At 31.5% G+C, this 15,979-nt stretch overlaps 2 protein-coding genes across 2 annotated transcripts; both read right to left on the bottom strand.

Annotated features, from left to right (window-relative positions):
• Positions 1-8,945: 8,945 nt before the first annotated feature.
• On the bottom strand, positions 8,946-11,156 carry LOC110634805 (L-type lectin-domain containing receptor kinase IX.1-like). Its single transcript, XM_058149465.1, has one exon. It carries the CDS (start codon positions 11,154-11,156, stop codon positions 9,204-9,206), a length of 1,953 nt encoding a protein of 650 aa, XP_058005448.1. The 3' UTR covers positions 8,946-9,203.
• Positions 11,157-12,956: 1,800 nt separating this feature from the next.
• Positions 12,957-14,255, bottom strand: LOC110653124 (uncharacterized). Its single transcript, XM_058150551.1, has 3 exons — positions 14,048-14,255; positions 13,709-13,844; positions 12,957-13,632 (listed from the first exon to the last, which is right to left on the bottom strand). Exons 1-3 carry the CDS (start codon positions 14,089-14,091, stop codon positions 13,444-13,446), a joined length of 369 nt encoding a protein of 122 aa, XP_058006534.1. The 5' UTR covers positions 14,092-14,255; the 3' UTR covers positions 12,957-13,443.
• Positions 14,256-15,979: the final 1,724 nt, after the last annotated feature.

Here is a 15,979-nt window from a genome sequence, read left to right as displayed (position 1 = left end):
CAATCATCTGATTTCGTTGACATGTTATTATCCGATTGTCAAAGACTATTCAATATCTAAATAAAGCAAAATAGCTCAGAAGAACAATCGTTTCCTTTTTGCATCAGACCCTTCAAGAATGGATAACATTCCTTTGCTAATTTACTACTATAATCACTTAACCAAACAACAAGTCAGTCTTCTATTGCCACGAGAACACTCGAAAGCATGAACAGAACAGCTCCAACTCCTCAGCTCGTGCACTTTAAATGTTGCATTTCTTGGAAAGTGTAGGCAACTTTGAATAAAGTTAGGCTCAAAGCATTTTCTGTTATATAAATGATTTATTTATAATTTGGTTTGATATCTGTTAAAATTCGCAAGCCAGGTGAGTGTGGATCCACAAATCAGGCCACCACAGAAAATGGCCTTACAAACATGGCAGATAATGGGTTGAAACTGAGCTTCAGAAATTGGGCTCTCCACCTCCAAAATCACTAAGTTACATGACGTGGACTACTACAAGTATACGGGTCATTCAAGCAGTGTAAAAAAAGATATCGTTCCCACGAAGAGTTTTATTAATGATTGAATTTTTAATGTAAAATAAACTATACTAAAATTATAATTTAATTAAACAAATAAAACGAATTTAGAAATTTGAAATTTAAGATATGAAAATGCAAGACTAAATTTGAACAATGATTAATTTAATAATTAACTAAAAAAATTAAGAATATTAATAATGAAAGTTGATGAAATAAGATTTAACTATGCACTCAAAAGTAAAAATTCTAAGCAACAATTGATAAAAGACGATTATGAAGTTGAGGGTTCATATTTAAGTCAATTTGGGATTTTCTCTAGCTAGCCCAATCTATGAAATTTAAGGGTTTAAAGGAGATTAATTCTAAAATCCTTTGAAAACTCTTTCGAGTAAGACAAAGAGTGTCTTAATTAAATTAATCATACTTTCGTAGAGTTAAAATTAATTAAGACCAATTAGGTTCTTTAATCAATCTATTAAAACCCTCTTAACCCTCAGTCTATTTTTAGATATAAGTTAATTAAGTCCAATTTCTTGATTAACTATCACTTGGTTTTTTCCTTTCGGTGCTTCAACCAAGGATTAAGAACATAACTTAATGGAGCCCTTCATTAAGCATGTGAATAAGCACCAAGAAATGAATTAAACCACATAAATTTCATTAAATTGGGACTAACCCAGTTCAAATCCACAAAAATAACTCAAATATTATATTTCTTACTCTAGAATCAAAGAAAGCTACTCACAATCTATATTTAACACAAGAAATTCTAAGTAAAAGAGTAAATAAATAATGAAAATAAACTAAAACTAAAGAAACCCAGTAGGAGAAATGTAGAAAATGGTGAAGAAGAGAAGAAGAAGTTGGATTCTACTCCCAAAAATGAAAGTCAACTACTGCTCTGTTTTTTTCTGCCCTTTTCTCTGTCTTCCTCTCTTTCTTCTTATCGCAAAAAATGAGGTGAGGGCACTATTTATACTTTCTGATAAATAACCCTAAAATGGTGTGTTTGAGGTAGAGATTCACTTGTGAAAATCTTTCTGCCAACTTATTATGAAGAATTGCACAAGTTGTGCAAGCTTCCTATATAGATTCTATGTCAATTTGATGGTTCTAGGTGCTTCATGTGATGTTGCATAAGTTATGTAGGCTGGTTGTACAGATTTTTCATACTTTGGAGTCTTCCGCGAAACTACATAAGTGGACTACATAAATTATGTAACTGGTTGTGCAACTTTCGACAGGTTTGGATGCTCTTTTCGTGATGCTGCATAAATGAGGAGTAAAACTGTATAAGTTATGCAGCAAGTCATGCAAGTTTCGACCAAAGCAGTTGTTCCCTCCTTGAAGCTGCATAGACAAGGCGTGAGACATCACAAGTTATTATGCAGCAAGTTATGCAGGTTTTGGCAGGCTCACAAATTGCTTCTTCTCCTTGTGCAGAAACTGCACAAGTTGTGCAGCAGATTATGTATACTTTGGCAATTTTACATTTTTCAACTTTCAACCTTTATTTTGATATTTGTGGCTCTGAGAATCACTCCTCACTAGCACAATTACTTTTTAGTCTATCAAAAACACCATTTTTACCTACAAAACAAGGCAAAAATTACAAATTAACCCAAAAAATTGATCATTATAAAAAATTATCTAAATAACTAATAAAATTAGCTAAAAGTAACTAACAAATAAATGAAATAGCCATGAAATCTAAACCAAATAACCATGCAAAATGCATGTGTCATTACAAAAAAATTTTAAATTAAAATTATATTTTCATTTAAATGAAATTTAATATGATAATAATAGTAAATTTATGTAAACGAACTGAGCTTGAGTTGTTTGTTTATTAGCGCAACTCATTTATATTATAAATGAGATTGAGATGAGCCAAACTCGAGTCTATTTCAAACATATTATATTTAAAACAAACTAAGTTTGGATTATAATATTAAAGCTCAATTTCTAATATTAAAATTTAGGGGAATTGTTGTTTAGTCTATGCATTTTAATTAAATTAATCATTTAGTTTTTATATTTTAAAAAAATATATTATTTAGTTTATGTATTTTACTTATAGTAAATTTTTTAGTCTTTCCATCAAATTTTTCATTAGTCAATAAATTTTAATGCTAGTCAAACTATTATTTAGTTCCTTTATTTTCTTGTATTTAAAAAAATTACTATTATTTAGTCCTTTATTCTAGTGAAACTAACTAATTGGTCTTATATTTTGGAAAACACAATATTTTGAAAAATGTATTTTTGGATGAAAATAAAAATTTTATTGTGTGAAGACTAAATTTGAATTTACATTTTTTCAAAAACTGTTTAAGTATTTTCATTTAACTTTTTAAGCATTATTTTTGTATTTTTCTATTGGAAAGCAATTTTTTCTGAATTATCGAATTGATTATTATGAGATTTTGGAGAACTACTTAACCTTGTTCGCAGATAACTTACACCATTTTATATCAAGAAAATAAAAAATAGAAAGAATCGTGAGAAAAAGAATGTCGATGCAAAGGAGAAATAACATAAAGAGAAAGAAAAAAAGGGAGTTTACGAGAGAAATAAAGGGAGAGGTTAGGGCAATTTGGGTATAAAAAAATAATTGAAGAAGCTAATAAAGAATTAATGAAATCAAATTACAAAAATTAATTAATATATATTTTAAAATACAAGAATCAATCGATTAGCTTTATTAAAATAAAGAAACTAAATAAAAAGTTGACTGATATTAAAATCCTTTGATTATTGATAAAATTAACGAAAAAATTAAATAATTTAATGGATTAAAAATTAGAAAAAAAAATTTCAATAATATAATTTTTAAAATATAAAAATTAAATAATTAATTTCATTAAAATGAAGAAATTAAATTTGATTTATTTATACTCTAATATATATGTTGGAATAACAAATTCCAGGTTATTAAAATGCTGTCGTCGTTTATAATGTGCCCCGTCTAGTTGGCTCGCAAGCAATGTTGAAATATTTCCTACAGCATCCAATAATATGAAAGATGTTGAGTTGTCCTCTCAATTAGTGCATATTTGGACTTTCATTCCAATTTGTGCTCAAGTTCTGGAACCTGAACACCTTGACAGATGCCCAAAACTTGCTAATGTTATGCTGATTTCTCTCAAATCTCTCTTCATCTCTTGGAAAACGTAAAGAATAAAAAATAATTTAAAAAAAAAGCATAAAAGACAGTGATGAGACTTCCATCCAATTTTCACACAATTACATTTTATTTTTTTTATCTTTTCTTGTTTTTCCAGATTTTAAACTGTAATTTTCGCAGAAGACCTTATAAGCAACAAGTAGCTCCTGTTTGCTATTTTTCCCTTTTAACAATAAGGATACTTCATCGATGAAATATGGGTTACAAAATCTAAGTCCATTCAACAAAACTATATGTATACTATACAATAAAACTGCACTCTTTAGGAACAGTAAAACCAAATTGATTTTGCCAGTGAAAATTACCTATTGCCACGTAGTTTTTACTTTCAAATATCTTGACTTTTTTGTCTTTTCGAACTCAATTTCGTTGTCTTTTCCTATGACAACTTGACAGTTTTGACCCTATTTACTTAAACGTTTTGTCCATGGCCCAGATCCAAAACGACGACGTTTTTAGCCTTTTCTTGTTTATCCATTGTCCATGCTCTAGATTAATAGTGTTCTTCCTATTTGATGCTGCCCCATATCTCTAATAGATATACGACATTTGATCAGATCTTCTTGATATGCAAAATTTGCATGAGAGAGAGAGAGAGAGAGAGTGAGGGCAGATAGGAGAAGAAGGTTGGGAGGTTGTTGTTTTTCCAGTTAAATGCCTCCATTTCTTCCTCCTCCAATTCCTGTCATGAAAGGTGAAATAGGGCCTTTCATTTATTATTGCTGCCTTCGGGACTTTTTCGCTTTGGTTGTAAGCGCAAATGGAAGGAAGGTGAAACATAATCATCCTTTTCCATTTGTTGAGATTAAGGATCCAAAATTATGCTCTATTATGGTAGAGAATCATCGATCTCAAGAATTTTATTGATTCCCATCGCAAAGCTCTAACCCAGGTCCTCTACCTTCTAATCTCATTTAGAGCTTCCTCTTCATCTCAAGATCACCGATCTTAACCTTGGCCGCGCTTTCACTGTTCCCCTTGAAAGCTACACCCACGAGATTTTTACTCTTTGGCATCGAGCTCCTGAGTTCGTGCTTGCCTACACTCATTGCTTTACTATTGTCAATATGTGTTTTGTGGGTTGCATCTTTGGTAATTTTGATTTTTCAATCTTTTTTTATTTTTACATATGAATATCAAGTTTAATCTATCATTACTGCAGGAATTGAATGTTGGCCTTTCTGCTTAATCATTCATAAAAAAATTGGATCAAAACCTCAAAATGGAAAGCTTAGTTTACTTGGATATTTTTAGCTTTTTACATTTTTTTTTAAATTTTATCTTCTATATAATTTTCTCCAAAATATTTGGCATTTGGAACCAAATAGGGATGGGTGTGTGTCAGTGTGTGTCTCTCTAGATAACTTCAAAATGGTTACTAACTGTTTCCTTTTTAAATTAATTTAGGTCTGAAGTAGTTTATGATTTTATTGTGAATGAGATTATGTTTTAATTAAATAAAAAATGGAATCTTTTGCAAGCTCTATCATGTCATGCAACTGATGCCATGACGGAATTGAGGGTTCCTTAAATTCTCAATGCGGTATGGTGTGTTATTGTTATTTATTTATTATCATTATTATAGTAAGCTCTAATATATCTGTGCCTTAAACATTGAAGTTGCAATTACTTTTAATTTGTTTTAGAATTTTAAGTTTGCTGACTGGCATTCTGTGGTTAAGTTGCTTTAATCTGTTCCATGGCTATTGCTTTTAGCTTGCGCATACTATAGTAGTTAAAACTTAGTAATGAGTGTTGTCCTTGCACATTTTAGGTAGTAAACTTTCCAAACCTAATGTTGTCTAACTAAAGGCACCTGCATAACTTCAGTTCTAGATAGCAATGGCTCTAAAAAAATGATTGTGCTCCAATAATTCAATTTTTTTTCCAAACAAAAAAAAAGGAAAAGTAGAGTTGCAAACCACTTTTTTATTGTTTAAATGTTGCTCCTTCCCTCCCAAAAAGATTGACCTCAAAATTTTTAATGTTTTGTTTTGCAGTATTAGGTGTTAACAATTTGATCTTGTGTCCATGTTCGATAAAGGCACTTCATAAGCATGTCTTCATATCTCAAATTCAAAATTTTTGTTCATTAGGTTCAAGGGTTTGTTTAACCATAGGATGTTGATTTTCTTTTGGTTTCTCTGTCATCTTAATTTAGTATTAGAGGTTTCTTTTTCAATAGTTGAATATTTGATATCTTCTGTGCAATCTTTAACTAAAAGTTAAAATTCAATGAACTTCATCAAATTATGCCAATAATATATAGCTTTCTCAAGTTTTAGCATAAAATTATACCTACCTCCTTCCAAAACAACATAGAAATCTTAATTATTAACTGGGGTTTAGTGCATTGAGTTACACTATTCTGTGCAATCACACAAGGACATGTTTAGGGAATGGGGTGAAATGAAACAAGGGAGTCATGAAGAGAGATCTAAGCCAAGTGAAATGAAACAAGACCTTATTTGCATTTTTTATACTATGTCAGAAATAGCCACGCTTCAAACTATGTCAGAAATAGCCACGCTTCAAACTTTTGATATTTTCAATAGTGGAAGAGAATTTAATTCATTTCTTTATTATTTAAATATAGCAATTTTTATTTTCTCATATAATTTTAACTCTTCAAATTCTCATAATTGGTATGGCAATGAGAAATGGTAGAGTATTGTATTTTGAGAGCAATTGGCATTTTATGGTATGATAACATTTCAAAATAAGAACTATTTAAATATATGATTTAGCAAATAGCGATTACCTTTAGTTGTCTTCAAATTGTTTGCTCATATATTTTTTTTTTAACTTGGATTGTCACACCTAAGTGTTACTTGCTTTGCATGGTGCCTTTTCCGTTATTGCTTTTAAATTTGTGATTTGTGTATTATCTTTTGATTCCCGTTTTTGTTTAGGAGCTCCACCTTATTTTTTGGCATAAATGCCGGAGAAGTTAATACATGGGTTGCAAAGAGCATTTCCTAAAGGAAGGTATTTGGAGATGCATTAATAGTAGCAGAACTTGGAAGTGGCTGGGTATTGTTTATTGAAAATTGTTGATGTATGCCAGATTAATTAATTTCAATTAGATGTTGTTACACTTTTTGGGAGAAGATTGGAGGCTGTCATACTTTGTCATATTATGTTTTATATGTATTTATTGTATTTTTTTTTATTTTTTATTTTTAAACGTTCATCAATATAGAAGTGTATTTATTTAAGTATGAACCACTGCATCGCGCCAGGTTTTAACTAGTACTATATAAAACCAATCCAAGCCTAGAAAAAAGACCCAAATCTTAAGGAAACATGGATCCCTAAACTAGCGGGTATGACCTGAAATCCATCTTCTTCAGCAACTGAACTCCGATGATTCCTCTTCAACAACAAAACTTCACCGGCCTTCAACGAGGGATCTACGAGGCAACCTGAAACTCTAGTATGCAGGAAAAGAACAACAAAATTGGAGGAAGTGCATAAGCACCCAACCAAACTATATGCCTTCCCTGCTCAACAGTGTCAAACCCAGATGAAAGGGGGGAAATGCACCAAAACCAGAAAGCAACTAAGGACTAGGACCTTGTTGGACGAATCGAAAAAGATTAGGCAAAAAGGTGACCATGACAACGCGCACCTCCAAGATTGCTGGCTGATGAAGCTCCAAACAACTTCACAACATACAGTAGGGGGATTGACTACCATATGCAGAGCACCCCACATACACTCAACTAAATCTCCATACTAGACTAAAGAAAACTTGGAAAAGAAACAAAAGAAAACCAGCAAAGAAAATTAAAGAAACTACTATCTAAAGGAAGGGGTAGGAGGAGGTTCAACAGCCAAACGAACGAACCTCCCCCAAGGACTTCACTATTAAAAGTCTTTAAAGAGAAGATGGAGCATTTAGGTTAGCAGAGAAGATATTCCTTTGTAAAGTGCTCTATTATTACAATTTGTTACTACTGAAATTTGCATGTGAAGAGCTATTAATAAGGTGCCCTGTGATGTGTGGATTAAGGTTGATAACAATTCCGTCCTTTTCTCTCCCTTTCTTAGATCATTTGATAGAAAATGTTCAGGGGTGTGTTTTAGTACATCTATACATTAGAAGTTCCAGAATCTCAATATTTCCTTGTATCTTGATAAACTATCGAGCATGTTTGGAGCACATGTAAATAGTCTATATCATATACATAAACCCATGGAGGCCATTTGTGAAATAGCTTAACACCTACACATGTTTGTGCAAATATAAACTTCAAATAAAAATAATATATCCATTAATTGCATAATCCTCCTCCCTTACATTCTAAGAAAGAATAAAAGAAAATTTATTATTTCATCCTTTTGTTTAATGAAATTAACTACTTAGTTTTTTTTATTTCAAAAGAACATATTAATTAATTTTGTATTTTGTTTTGTTTACTCTCTAGTCTTTCCGTCCAATGTACATCAAGTTTTCTATTAATCAATATATTAAAAAAAAAAAACCTTTATAGGGACTAAATAGTTTAGGACTAAAAAATAAATGGACTATATAGTTATACTTTTCAAAATACAAGGACTTAATGAAATTCACGTTAATGTCTAATAAAATGATTGAAGGGACAATAAAGTAAATGGAATCAAATTACATGAACTAATTAATATGTTTTTTCAAAATAAAAAGACCATATAGTTAATTTTGTTAAAATATAGAGACTAAGTAATAATTTTTCATAAATAAATTGATAAATTTCTTAAAGCAGTGATGGCATTTTATGCTAAATTATCAATATCATCATCATGCCACCTAAGTTCCCATTTGACACCTTGTGATTTTCCTCTCTTTTTTGTTGGAGTAAGATCGAGAATTTCTGATCAGATCTTTCGCCATTATCTTAGCCTAGTCTTCCTCTCCAAGATTTTACTTTCAAAATCACAACCTCTACTTCCCTTGGCCAATACTCTTCTCTTTTTCAAGTTTTAATTGCAGTCCCGATGCCCATCACGAAAGCCTATCTCATTATTACTCCACAATCTAATTCTTCCTGATTCATCTCCTTCACATATGGGGTGCAATTCAGGTATAAATCCTGACCAGAATCAGAACAAAAGCAAGCTTAGAAAAAGACAAAGCAAACAGAACCATTAGACCATGCCAATCGATTTCGATTACCTGTGTTGTCCTGATGATGATAGATTTATTCGGTGCATATTCGATACACTATTTAGCTAGAATGGTATCATCACTGCCATTCTAGTTTAAATTGGCATCACCATTAAATTTTTATTTTTCAAACTTCTTCTTATTCGCCCCTTTCCTTTCAAAAAAAGATCAGTAGACAACATAAAAATTAGCTGTCATTATACAAATTACTGTGATAGATCACTATAAGACAGACATAATAATGAAAAATAGAAAAAAAAGAACAAACTAATGATTTCAACTCCCAAATTTGTTGTCTTAATGTTCAGCACACGCCAAGATGATTGAAGACATATGCAGTTAATTAACGACCCACTGCAAGACTCGAATTGGTGATAGAAGCTTCAGTGGAAGTAATGGATGGTGTAGACACACAAAACGTAGGAATAGGCATTTTAGCAGGCAGATTAGGGATCGCAGCCTCAAAATTTAACACTTGAATTGCTTGTCTTATTGATGGCCTGGCGTTGCAATCAGGATGGGCACACCATAATCCAACAATCATCAAACATTCTACTTCTTTCTCGTTAAAATCTATAAGGATCTTCTTGTCAATGCCCAAATGAAGCTTTCCACATCCATATAGATCCCAAATCCATTCTACCAAACTTACTCCTGATTTCTGTTGAATGCAGTCAGTTGCCTTCCTACCACTCGCAATTTCTAGCGCAACCACACCAAAGCTGTATACATCAGAGTATTTACTAGCCCTTCCAGTGCTTATGTATTCCGGAGCCAAATACCCCAGAGTTCCCGCCAACCCTGTTGTCTGGGGACCAAGTTCATGATCCATAAGCCGAGCTAACCCAAAGTCTCCAAGCTTGACATTGAAACTAGAGTCTAGCATTACATTGCTTGATTTAACGTCTCGGTGCACCACACATTGCTCCCACTCTTCGTGAAGATAGAGCAATGCTGAGGCCAAGCCAAGTGATATTTTGTACCTCACTGCCCATGTCAGATGACTCCTCTTGCCAAACAGGTGAAAATCAAGGCTACCATTTGGCATGAACTCGTAAACCAGTAGAAACTCACCTCTATCATGACTCCAACCAATAAGCTGCACCAGATTCCGGTGTCTCAGTTGGCTAATGGTTTTCACCTCTGTAATGTACTCTTTTCTGCCTTGTTTAGAGCCTCTTGAAAATTTCTTCACAGCAATTGCCATGTCTATATCATTCAGGTACCCCTTGTAAACAGCACCAAAGCCTCCTTGGCCCAGCTTTCTGTCGTCAGAGAAGTTGTTGGTGGCTGAAACAAGGTCCTCATAAGAAAACCTTCTTGGTCCTGCTCCTCTTTCAAGGTCTTCATTAATGGAAGCTATGCCTGTTGCCTCTGCTTTTCTCCTTCTCATTATTCGCTTTCTCCCCCGTGAAATCAACAGGGCTAGGATAACCCCAGCTATCAGAAGACATCCTGAGACTGATACACCAACTATTATTTTTGTCTTCTTTGATCCGTTTCCATGTTTTCCTTTTATATCCAAACTTGAACTGAACTCCCAAGATTGAAGCGTATGTCGTTCTCCATTTTGACCTGTTGCAGCAGAAAAGCCAATAGTGACCTGCTCTGGCAAAACCTTCGTGAGATCAATTGTGTAAGATAGAGTAGAATTCTCTAGCGGATTTGAGGTGGTTTGATAAGTCCAAAACACACTTAAATTCTTAGTTGTAGCATTGTAGGCAATCCATGCATCAGCAGTATCTCCACTGTGAAAGCTAGCATTCCAAGGAGTGAATACAGCAGAAGCAATAGAATTATTGTTGATTCCGACATGCTCAACTGGAGGATCCCATTCTGGATTTGGAAAGGAATCAAACTCCACAGTAACAATTTTATTCTGAGAAGAGTCACTAGTTGAAGTGTTAAATAGGCCTAAGAACCCCCCAGCAGAATTTGGAGGAATTTGAAATCCTACAGGAGCAAGAAAGAATACAAGCCCATGGCCATAAGACGAGCGACCTTGGGTATCAATAATGAAGGAAAAATGGGTTGAGAAATCAGAAAGCTTCCCTGTTTGGTAGTCCCAAAGCTGCAGACTTTCTGCATAGGTGACCCAACCCACCCGACATAAATAAGTAAGCTTGTTAATTAATTCAACAGCACCAACAGAAGGCACTGCATCACCCTGATACAATATGTTGGTTGCATCATTATCAAAGCGATTTATTTTGAAATTAATGCAACCAGCCGGATCAAGAAGTAAAAGAAAGGTAAACAGCAAAGCTATTTTAAGGGAATCAAAGAAGATGGCCATGGCTAGAGAGAAATTAATGTAACGTAATCATGCAGCTTGCTGAAACTACCGTACAGAATTGGCTCTTACATATATACTTGTGCTAGTCGTTTAGCTTCTACCTTGATGCTCAAGTTTCAACGACCACCTGCTACTTTAAATTTAATTTATAATTAAGAAGTTCCTCTCTGTGGGGAATCATTACCTTCGAAATGCGTTAAACAAATATACTTAAAGTCTGGGTTTGTCTCCGGCAAAATTGTGTCAACTTGCATATAAAATTGGCGTGCGTAACGTTGACCTCAAATCATTGGGTGAGGCCTTTATGGAAAATATATATCTAATTGTTTTTAATTAGATCAAACTTATCTGAACGATGGATTATATGTATATATATATATATATATATATATATATATATATATATATATATATATATATATATATATATATATATAGCTAACTCGATCGAGTTCAATAACTAGGCTTGCTCCAATGGAATTCTGTCGGCTCTAAATTAATATGCTAAGGTGCTGCTCACCTTCTTTAATTTTCTATAATTAATCAACATATGTGCACCTGAAGTTGCTCAGAACACATTAATGATTGCAACAAACAAAGCCATTTGAATCTAAATATATAAATCTCTAATGATTCATTATTTGATATATATATATATATATATATATATATATATATATATATATATATATATATATATATACACTTCTTGTGGAGTTGACCTTGCGCAACTGGAGTCGGAATTGAAGCCGAAATTATTGGTGATTGAACACTATATTTAATCTGCTCTCTGTGACAGAAACATGAAGGCACATACCCAAGAACCAATGGAAATTAAACAAGGCCCGTTTTAAAAAAATGATTCCAAGAAAATGGGAAAATAGAGTTGGTATTTAGATGTAATTTTTTAGGTAAATTACAATTTAATTTCTGAGTTTTGATAAAATCTATAATTTAATCTATATATTTTTAAAACAAAGCACTTTAGGTCATAAAATTTGATAAAACCTACAACTTAATCTCTATCGTTAAAATTTTAATTAAGTTACTGTTAATTCTAGTGAAAATAATCAAAATGCTCTTAACTTTATTTTTAATCTAAAAACAATTTAGTCCTTGAGATTTTATCTTATTGACAATTTAATCCCTTAAGATTTGGTTATACATATAAACTAGTCCATGTAATTTTAAAACTAAACAATTTAGTTCTTAACATTTTAATAAACCTACAAGTTAGTTCTTACTATTAGAATCACAATTAATTCCCTATTAAATTTAGTAAAAATATTAAAATATTTTTAACTCTATTTCCAATCTCACAACAATTTAGTCCTTGAATTTTTATTTTAACAACAATTTGTCCATATTCATATTTTTTTTATATAACAATATAATATAATATAATATATGAAAATATTATAAATTGATAAATATATATATATATATATATAATTATTTATATATTATTAAAATAATAATGACATAAATAGAATTATAAGAGCTTATTTATAAATAATTATAATATTTAAGGATTCATTTATAAAATATATGGATAATTTTGTAATTAACTAAAATTTTTAAGGACTTTAAAGTAATTAATTTATATTCTAATAATTTAAATTTAATATTTTTTTAATTTAATGAAATCCGTATTTTAAAAATATAGGTAATAAATTATTAATAAAATAAAATTATAAAAATAAAGATAAGTACATTTTGATATTTTTACTAAATTAATAATAACTTAACAGAGCTAAATTACTTGATTTTGAAAAAACAAATAGTTTACAATACAGATTTTATCATACCACGTTTACAATTGCGAGGGTAGATACATTCAGATTTATAGATGAGATGAGGGTTGATGATAAGGGATAATTGTTTACAATTCCTTCACAGTAAAGAAAGGACGATAATCTTCTCAAATGCACTGTATCGATTGTCCTTTATCATCCTTTCTTTGGAAGAAAACCGAGTTCAGAAAAATAGCGGCTCCTGTTATAGCAACTGTTACAAGAAATTGCCTCGGCGGCCAAGAACTCGCCGACCATCTTCTTTGAGCCCCTTGTGCTCGCATGTCCCTTCACATTGCACATACAACACCCTTTAATATGTTATTAAATTGGAAGATTTCATTTTGCAAATGACTTGCAGGATTTAATGTGCTAATGCTTGCTATTTCATGACCAATGACATACCTCCCGCAGCGGCAACGATGACAACTTTGCCTTTGCTTCCGATAAATTTCCTGAAAGAGAAGTGCTTAAAAATTAGTGCAGGATGGTAATTAAACAGATTGAAAATTGACAAATGCAGTAGAGAAGTTCACAATTCCTGCCTGGTGCTCAAAGAGATCTACTGCAGGCAACCGGAAATTGCAATATTCGCAGCTAACAATTCTCAGCGGACAGCTTTCACATTTGCGCAGAGCCAAATTTGTCCGCTCTACTGTCTCGCCGCATAATTTACAGGCCACCTGCCAGCATTAATTTAATCAGAATTCCTATTTAATTCTCAAGGTACATTAGTTAATCCCTCCTACGGAACATTACCGGAACATGTATGCTTGAGTAGCGTCTCTCAGAGTGCCTTATAGGAATCATTTCTCCACAAAACTTGCATCTTTCTAAGTTTCGGGTGCAATGTGCAACATGCAAATTGATATTTGTGACTGGGATTGTTTTATCACTGTTGACACAATAAATTATTAGCTATTACTCCGAAAAGAAAACAAGAAATATGCTTCTATACAACAAAAGTTATTCTTAGAAGCATGACCAACCTATTTTTTGGAATCCAAATAAAGCTCTTATAATCCAATCACTAAGATCAACACATGACTGAATATATAAATATATATATACATGCACATAAAGATAATGATGACATACCAGTTGGTGCAGATTGTTGTGGATTGCTCAGAAGGAATCGCCATTTGACCCCCAGAAAATAGATCTACGAATAAAAATTTGCTGCAAAGAAAGAATACAAAATTATAACCAAAAGAAATATCAAATGCAAGACTATTCAGCTTGAAGACGATCTAAAAATTTGTAATATTAAAGAAGCTAAAAACTTAGCAGGATCTACCTGATCAGGTTTCGTTGAGTTTTTTGAAGAAAATAAATCAAGAAAAATATACTTGTCATCTTAAGTATTGCCTTTTAATATCTTGCAAAGGACTGGTTTTAGATTCTTAACTTTGGATTCGCACAATGTTTTCAGGAGAGAAAGGCATGAGTTTTCGGGTTCTCAGGTTGGCTTCTCCACTGCAATTTCAAATATTCCTGGGCCATGTCTAACCCAGCTCAGAGCTCATATCTAGAACTAGAAGCCTATAATTGTCTCAATTGTGGATCAATCAAGTGGGCTTTCTCATGTGTGACCAACCCATTTAGTTTTCCATGCTTGCACTCCGTGGTATTGAGGTAAACGACTCTACCATTTGAACTCTTAACTTTACTAGTAAAGCATTTTAAAATTATTTATTTTAATTACATCAAACTAATATAAATAAGAGAGTATGCTCCTTAAAATACAAAAAAATAATAATAATAATTTTAGACCTTGTTTATTTCACATAAAATATATTCTGCATTTATTAACGTTTTGAGTATTTAGGAAGTTAAGTCAATGGAAAATGTTTTTAATGGTAAAAAAAAATTAAGTCATTTTTAAAGAAATTAATTTTCTCTTTTTTATATAATATAAATACACACCGTTAATTTAACAAAAAATATTTTCATAAAAAATACTTTATATATTTATTATTTTTTTAAAACAAACAGAATTTTAACGTGTAAAATTTAACTCAAAAATACCCTTATTATAAATAAATAAATAAGCCTCTAGATAATTTTCTTGGCCATTTCCTACATTTTTATAACATGAAATAATTAAATAAATAATTAATTAAAATAATAACGCAACAATAATGAAAATACAATCGGACACGTCATTCTTAAATTTTAATTAACTTTAAGTTGATCATTAATTATCTTTAAACTAAGGGGTCTCAGTAACCAAATTATTTATGATCTTATTTTTGACGGAAAAACAAGATTGGGACTGAAAATCTTAGAAAATATCCAATTTAACTTTTGTCGGCCCGGAAGATGAGCTAGATTATTCGTTCATTTCAAATTACAAATCAATTTCTATCAAAATTAATTTAACTTCCATATATAAAAATACGACCGGCCATGTTATATGATAATGAGTGTTGAGCACTAAAGAAGTCGTATATGTTTAAGATAAGAGTTACGAAGATGAGAATGTTAAGGTGGATGAGTGGCCATACTAAACTAGATAAAGTCCGTAACGAGTATATTAAAAACAAAGGTAGGAGTGGTGTCAATTGAGGATAAGTTGAGAGAAGGGAGATTAAAGTAATTTGGTTATGTGAAATATAGATATACAAAGGCTCCAGTTAGACAAATAGAGCACATTAAGTTAGAGAATAGAAAGAAAAGTAGAAGTAGACCTAAACTGACTTGGATGAGAGTAGTACAACATGACTTAAAAGCATTACACATTTTCAAGGACTTAACCCAAAATCGTTTAGAGTGGAGAAAGAGAATCCATATAGTTGACCCTAAATTTTTAAAATAAAAATTTAGTTGAGTTGTATTGAGTTTATATAAAAATATATATATTTTATCATACAAATAAAACTCTTCATAGTAAATATATTAATGTATTTATTAGATTATTATGTTAATTACATTATACATAAATTTAAGAATAACATTATAATATAAAACTTACGTATTGAGGAAATAATTTTTCATTCTATTTTTTTTACTCAAATTAAAAAAAATGTT

Source organism: Hevea brasiliensis, chromosome 7 (assembly GCF_030052815.1).
Source record: "Hevea brasiliensis isolate MT/VB/25A 57/8 chromosome 7, ASM3005281v1, whole genome shotgun sequence".
Taxonomy (NCBI): domain Eukaryota; kingdom Viridiplantae; phylum Streptophyta; class Magnoliopsida; order Malpighiales; family Euphorbiaceae; genus Hevea; species Hevea brasiliensis.
This window is presented reverse-complemented; position numbering and strand designations above follow the sequence as displayed.

What these genes read in the sequence shown, in the direction of transcription:
- LOC110634805 (XM_058149465.1), bottom strand. Translation starts at nt 11,156, where the DNA reads ATGGCCATCTTCTTTGATTCCCTTAAAATAGCTTTGCTGTTTACCTTT.
- LOC110653124 (XM_058150551.1), bottom strand. Translation starts at nt 14,091, where the DNA reads ATGGCGATTCCTTCTGAGCAATCCACAACAATCTGCACCAACTG. An exon ending in ACAACAATCTGCACCAACTG is followed by an intron (nt 13,845 to 14,047) that starts GTATGTCATCAT and finishes TTGTGTCAACAG; the next exon opens with TGATAAAACAATCCCAGTCA. An exon ending in ACTCAAGCATACATGTTCCG is followed by an intron (nt 13,633 to 13,708) that starts GTAATGTTCCGT and finishes TAATGCTGGCAG; the next exon opens with GTGGCCTGTAAATTATGCGG.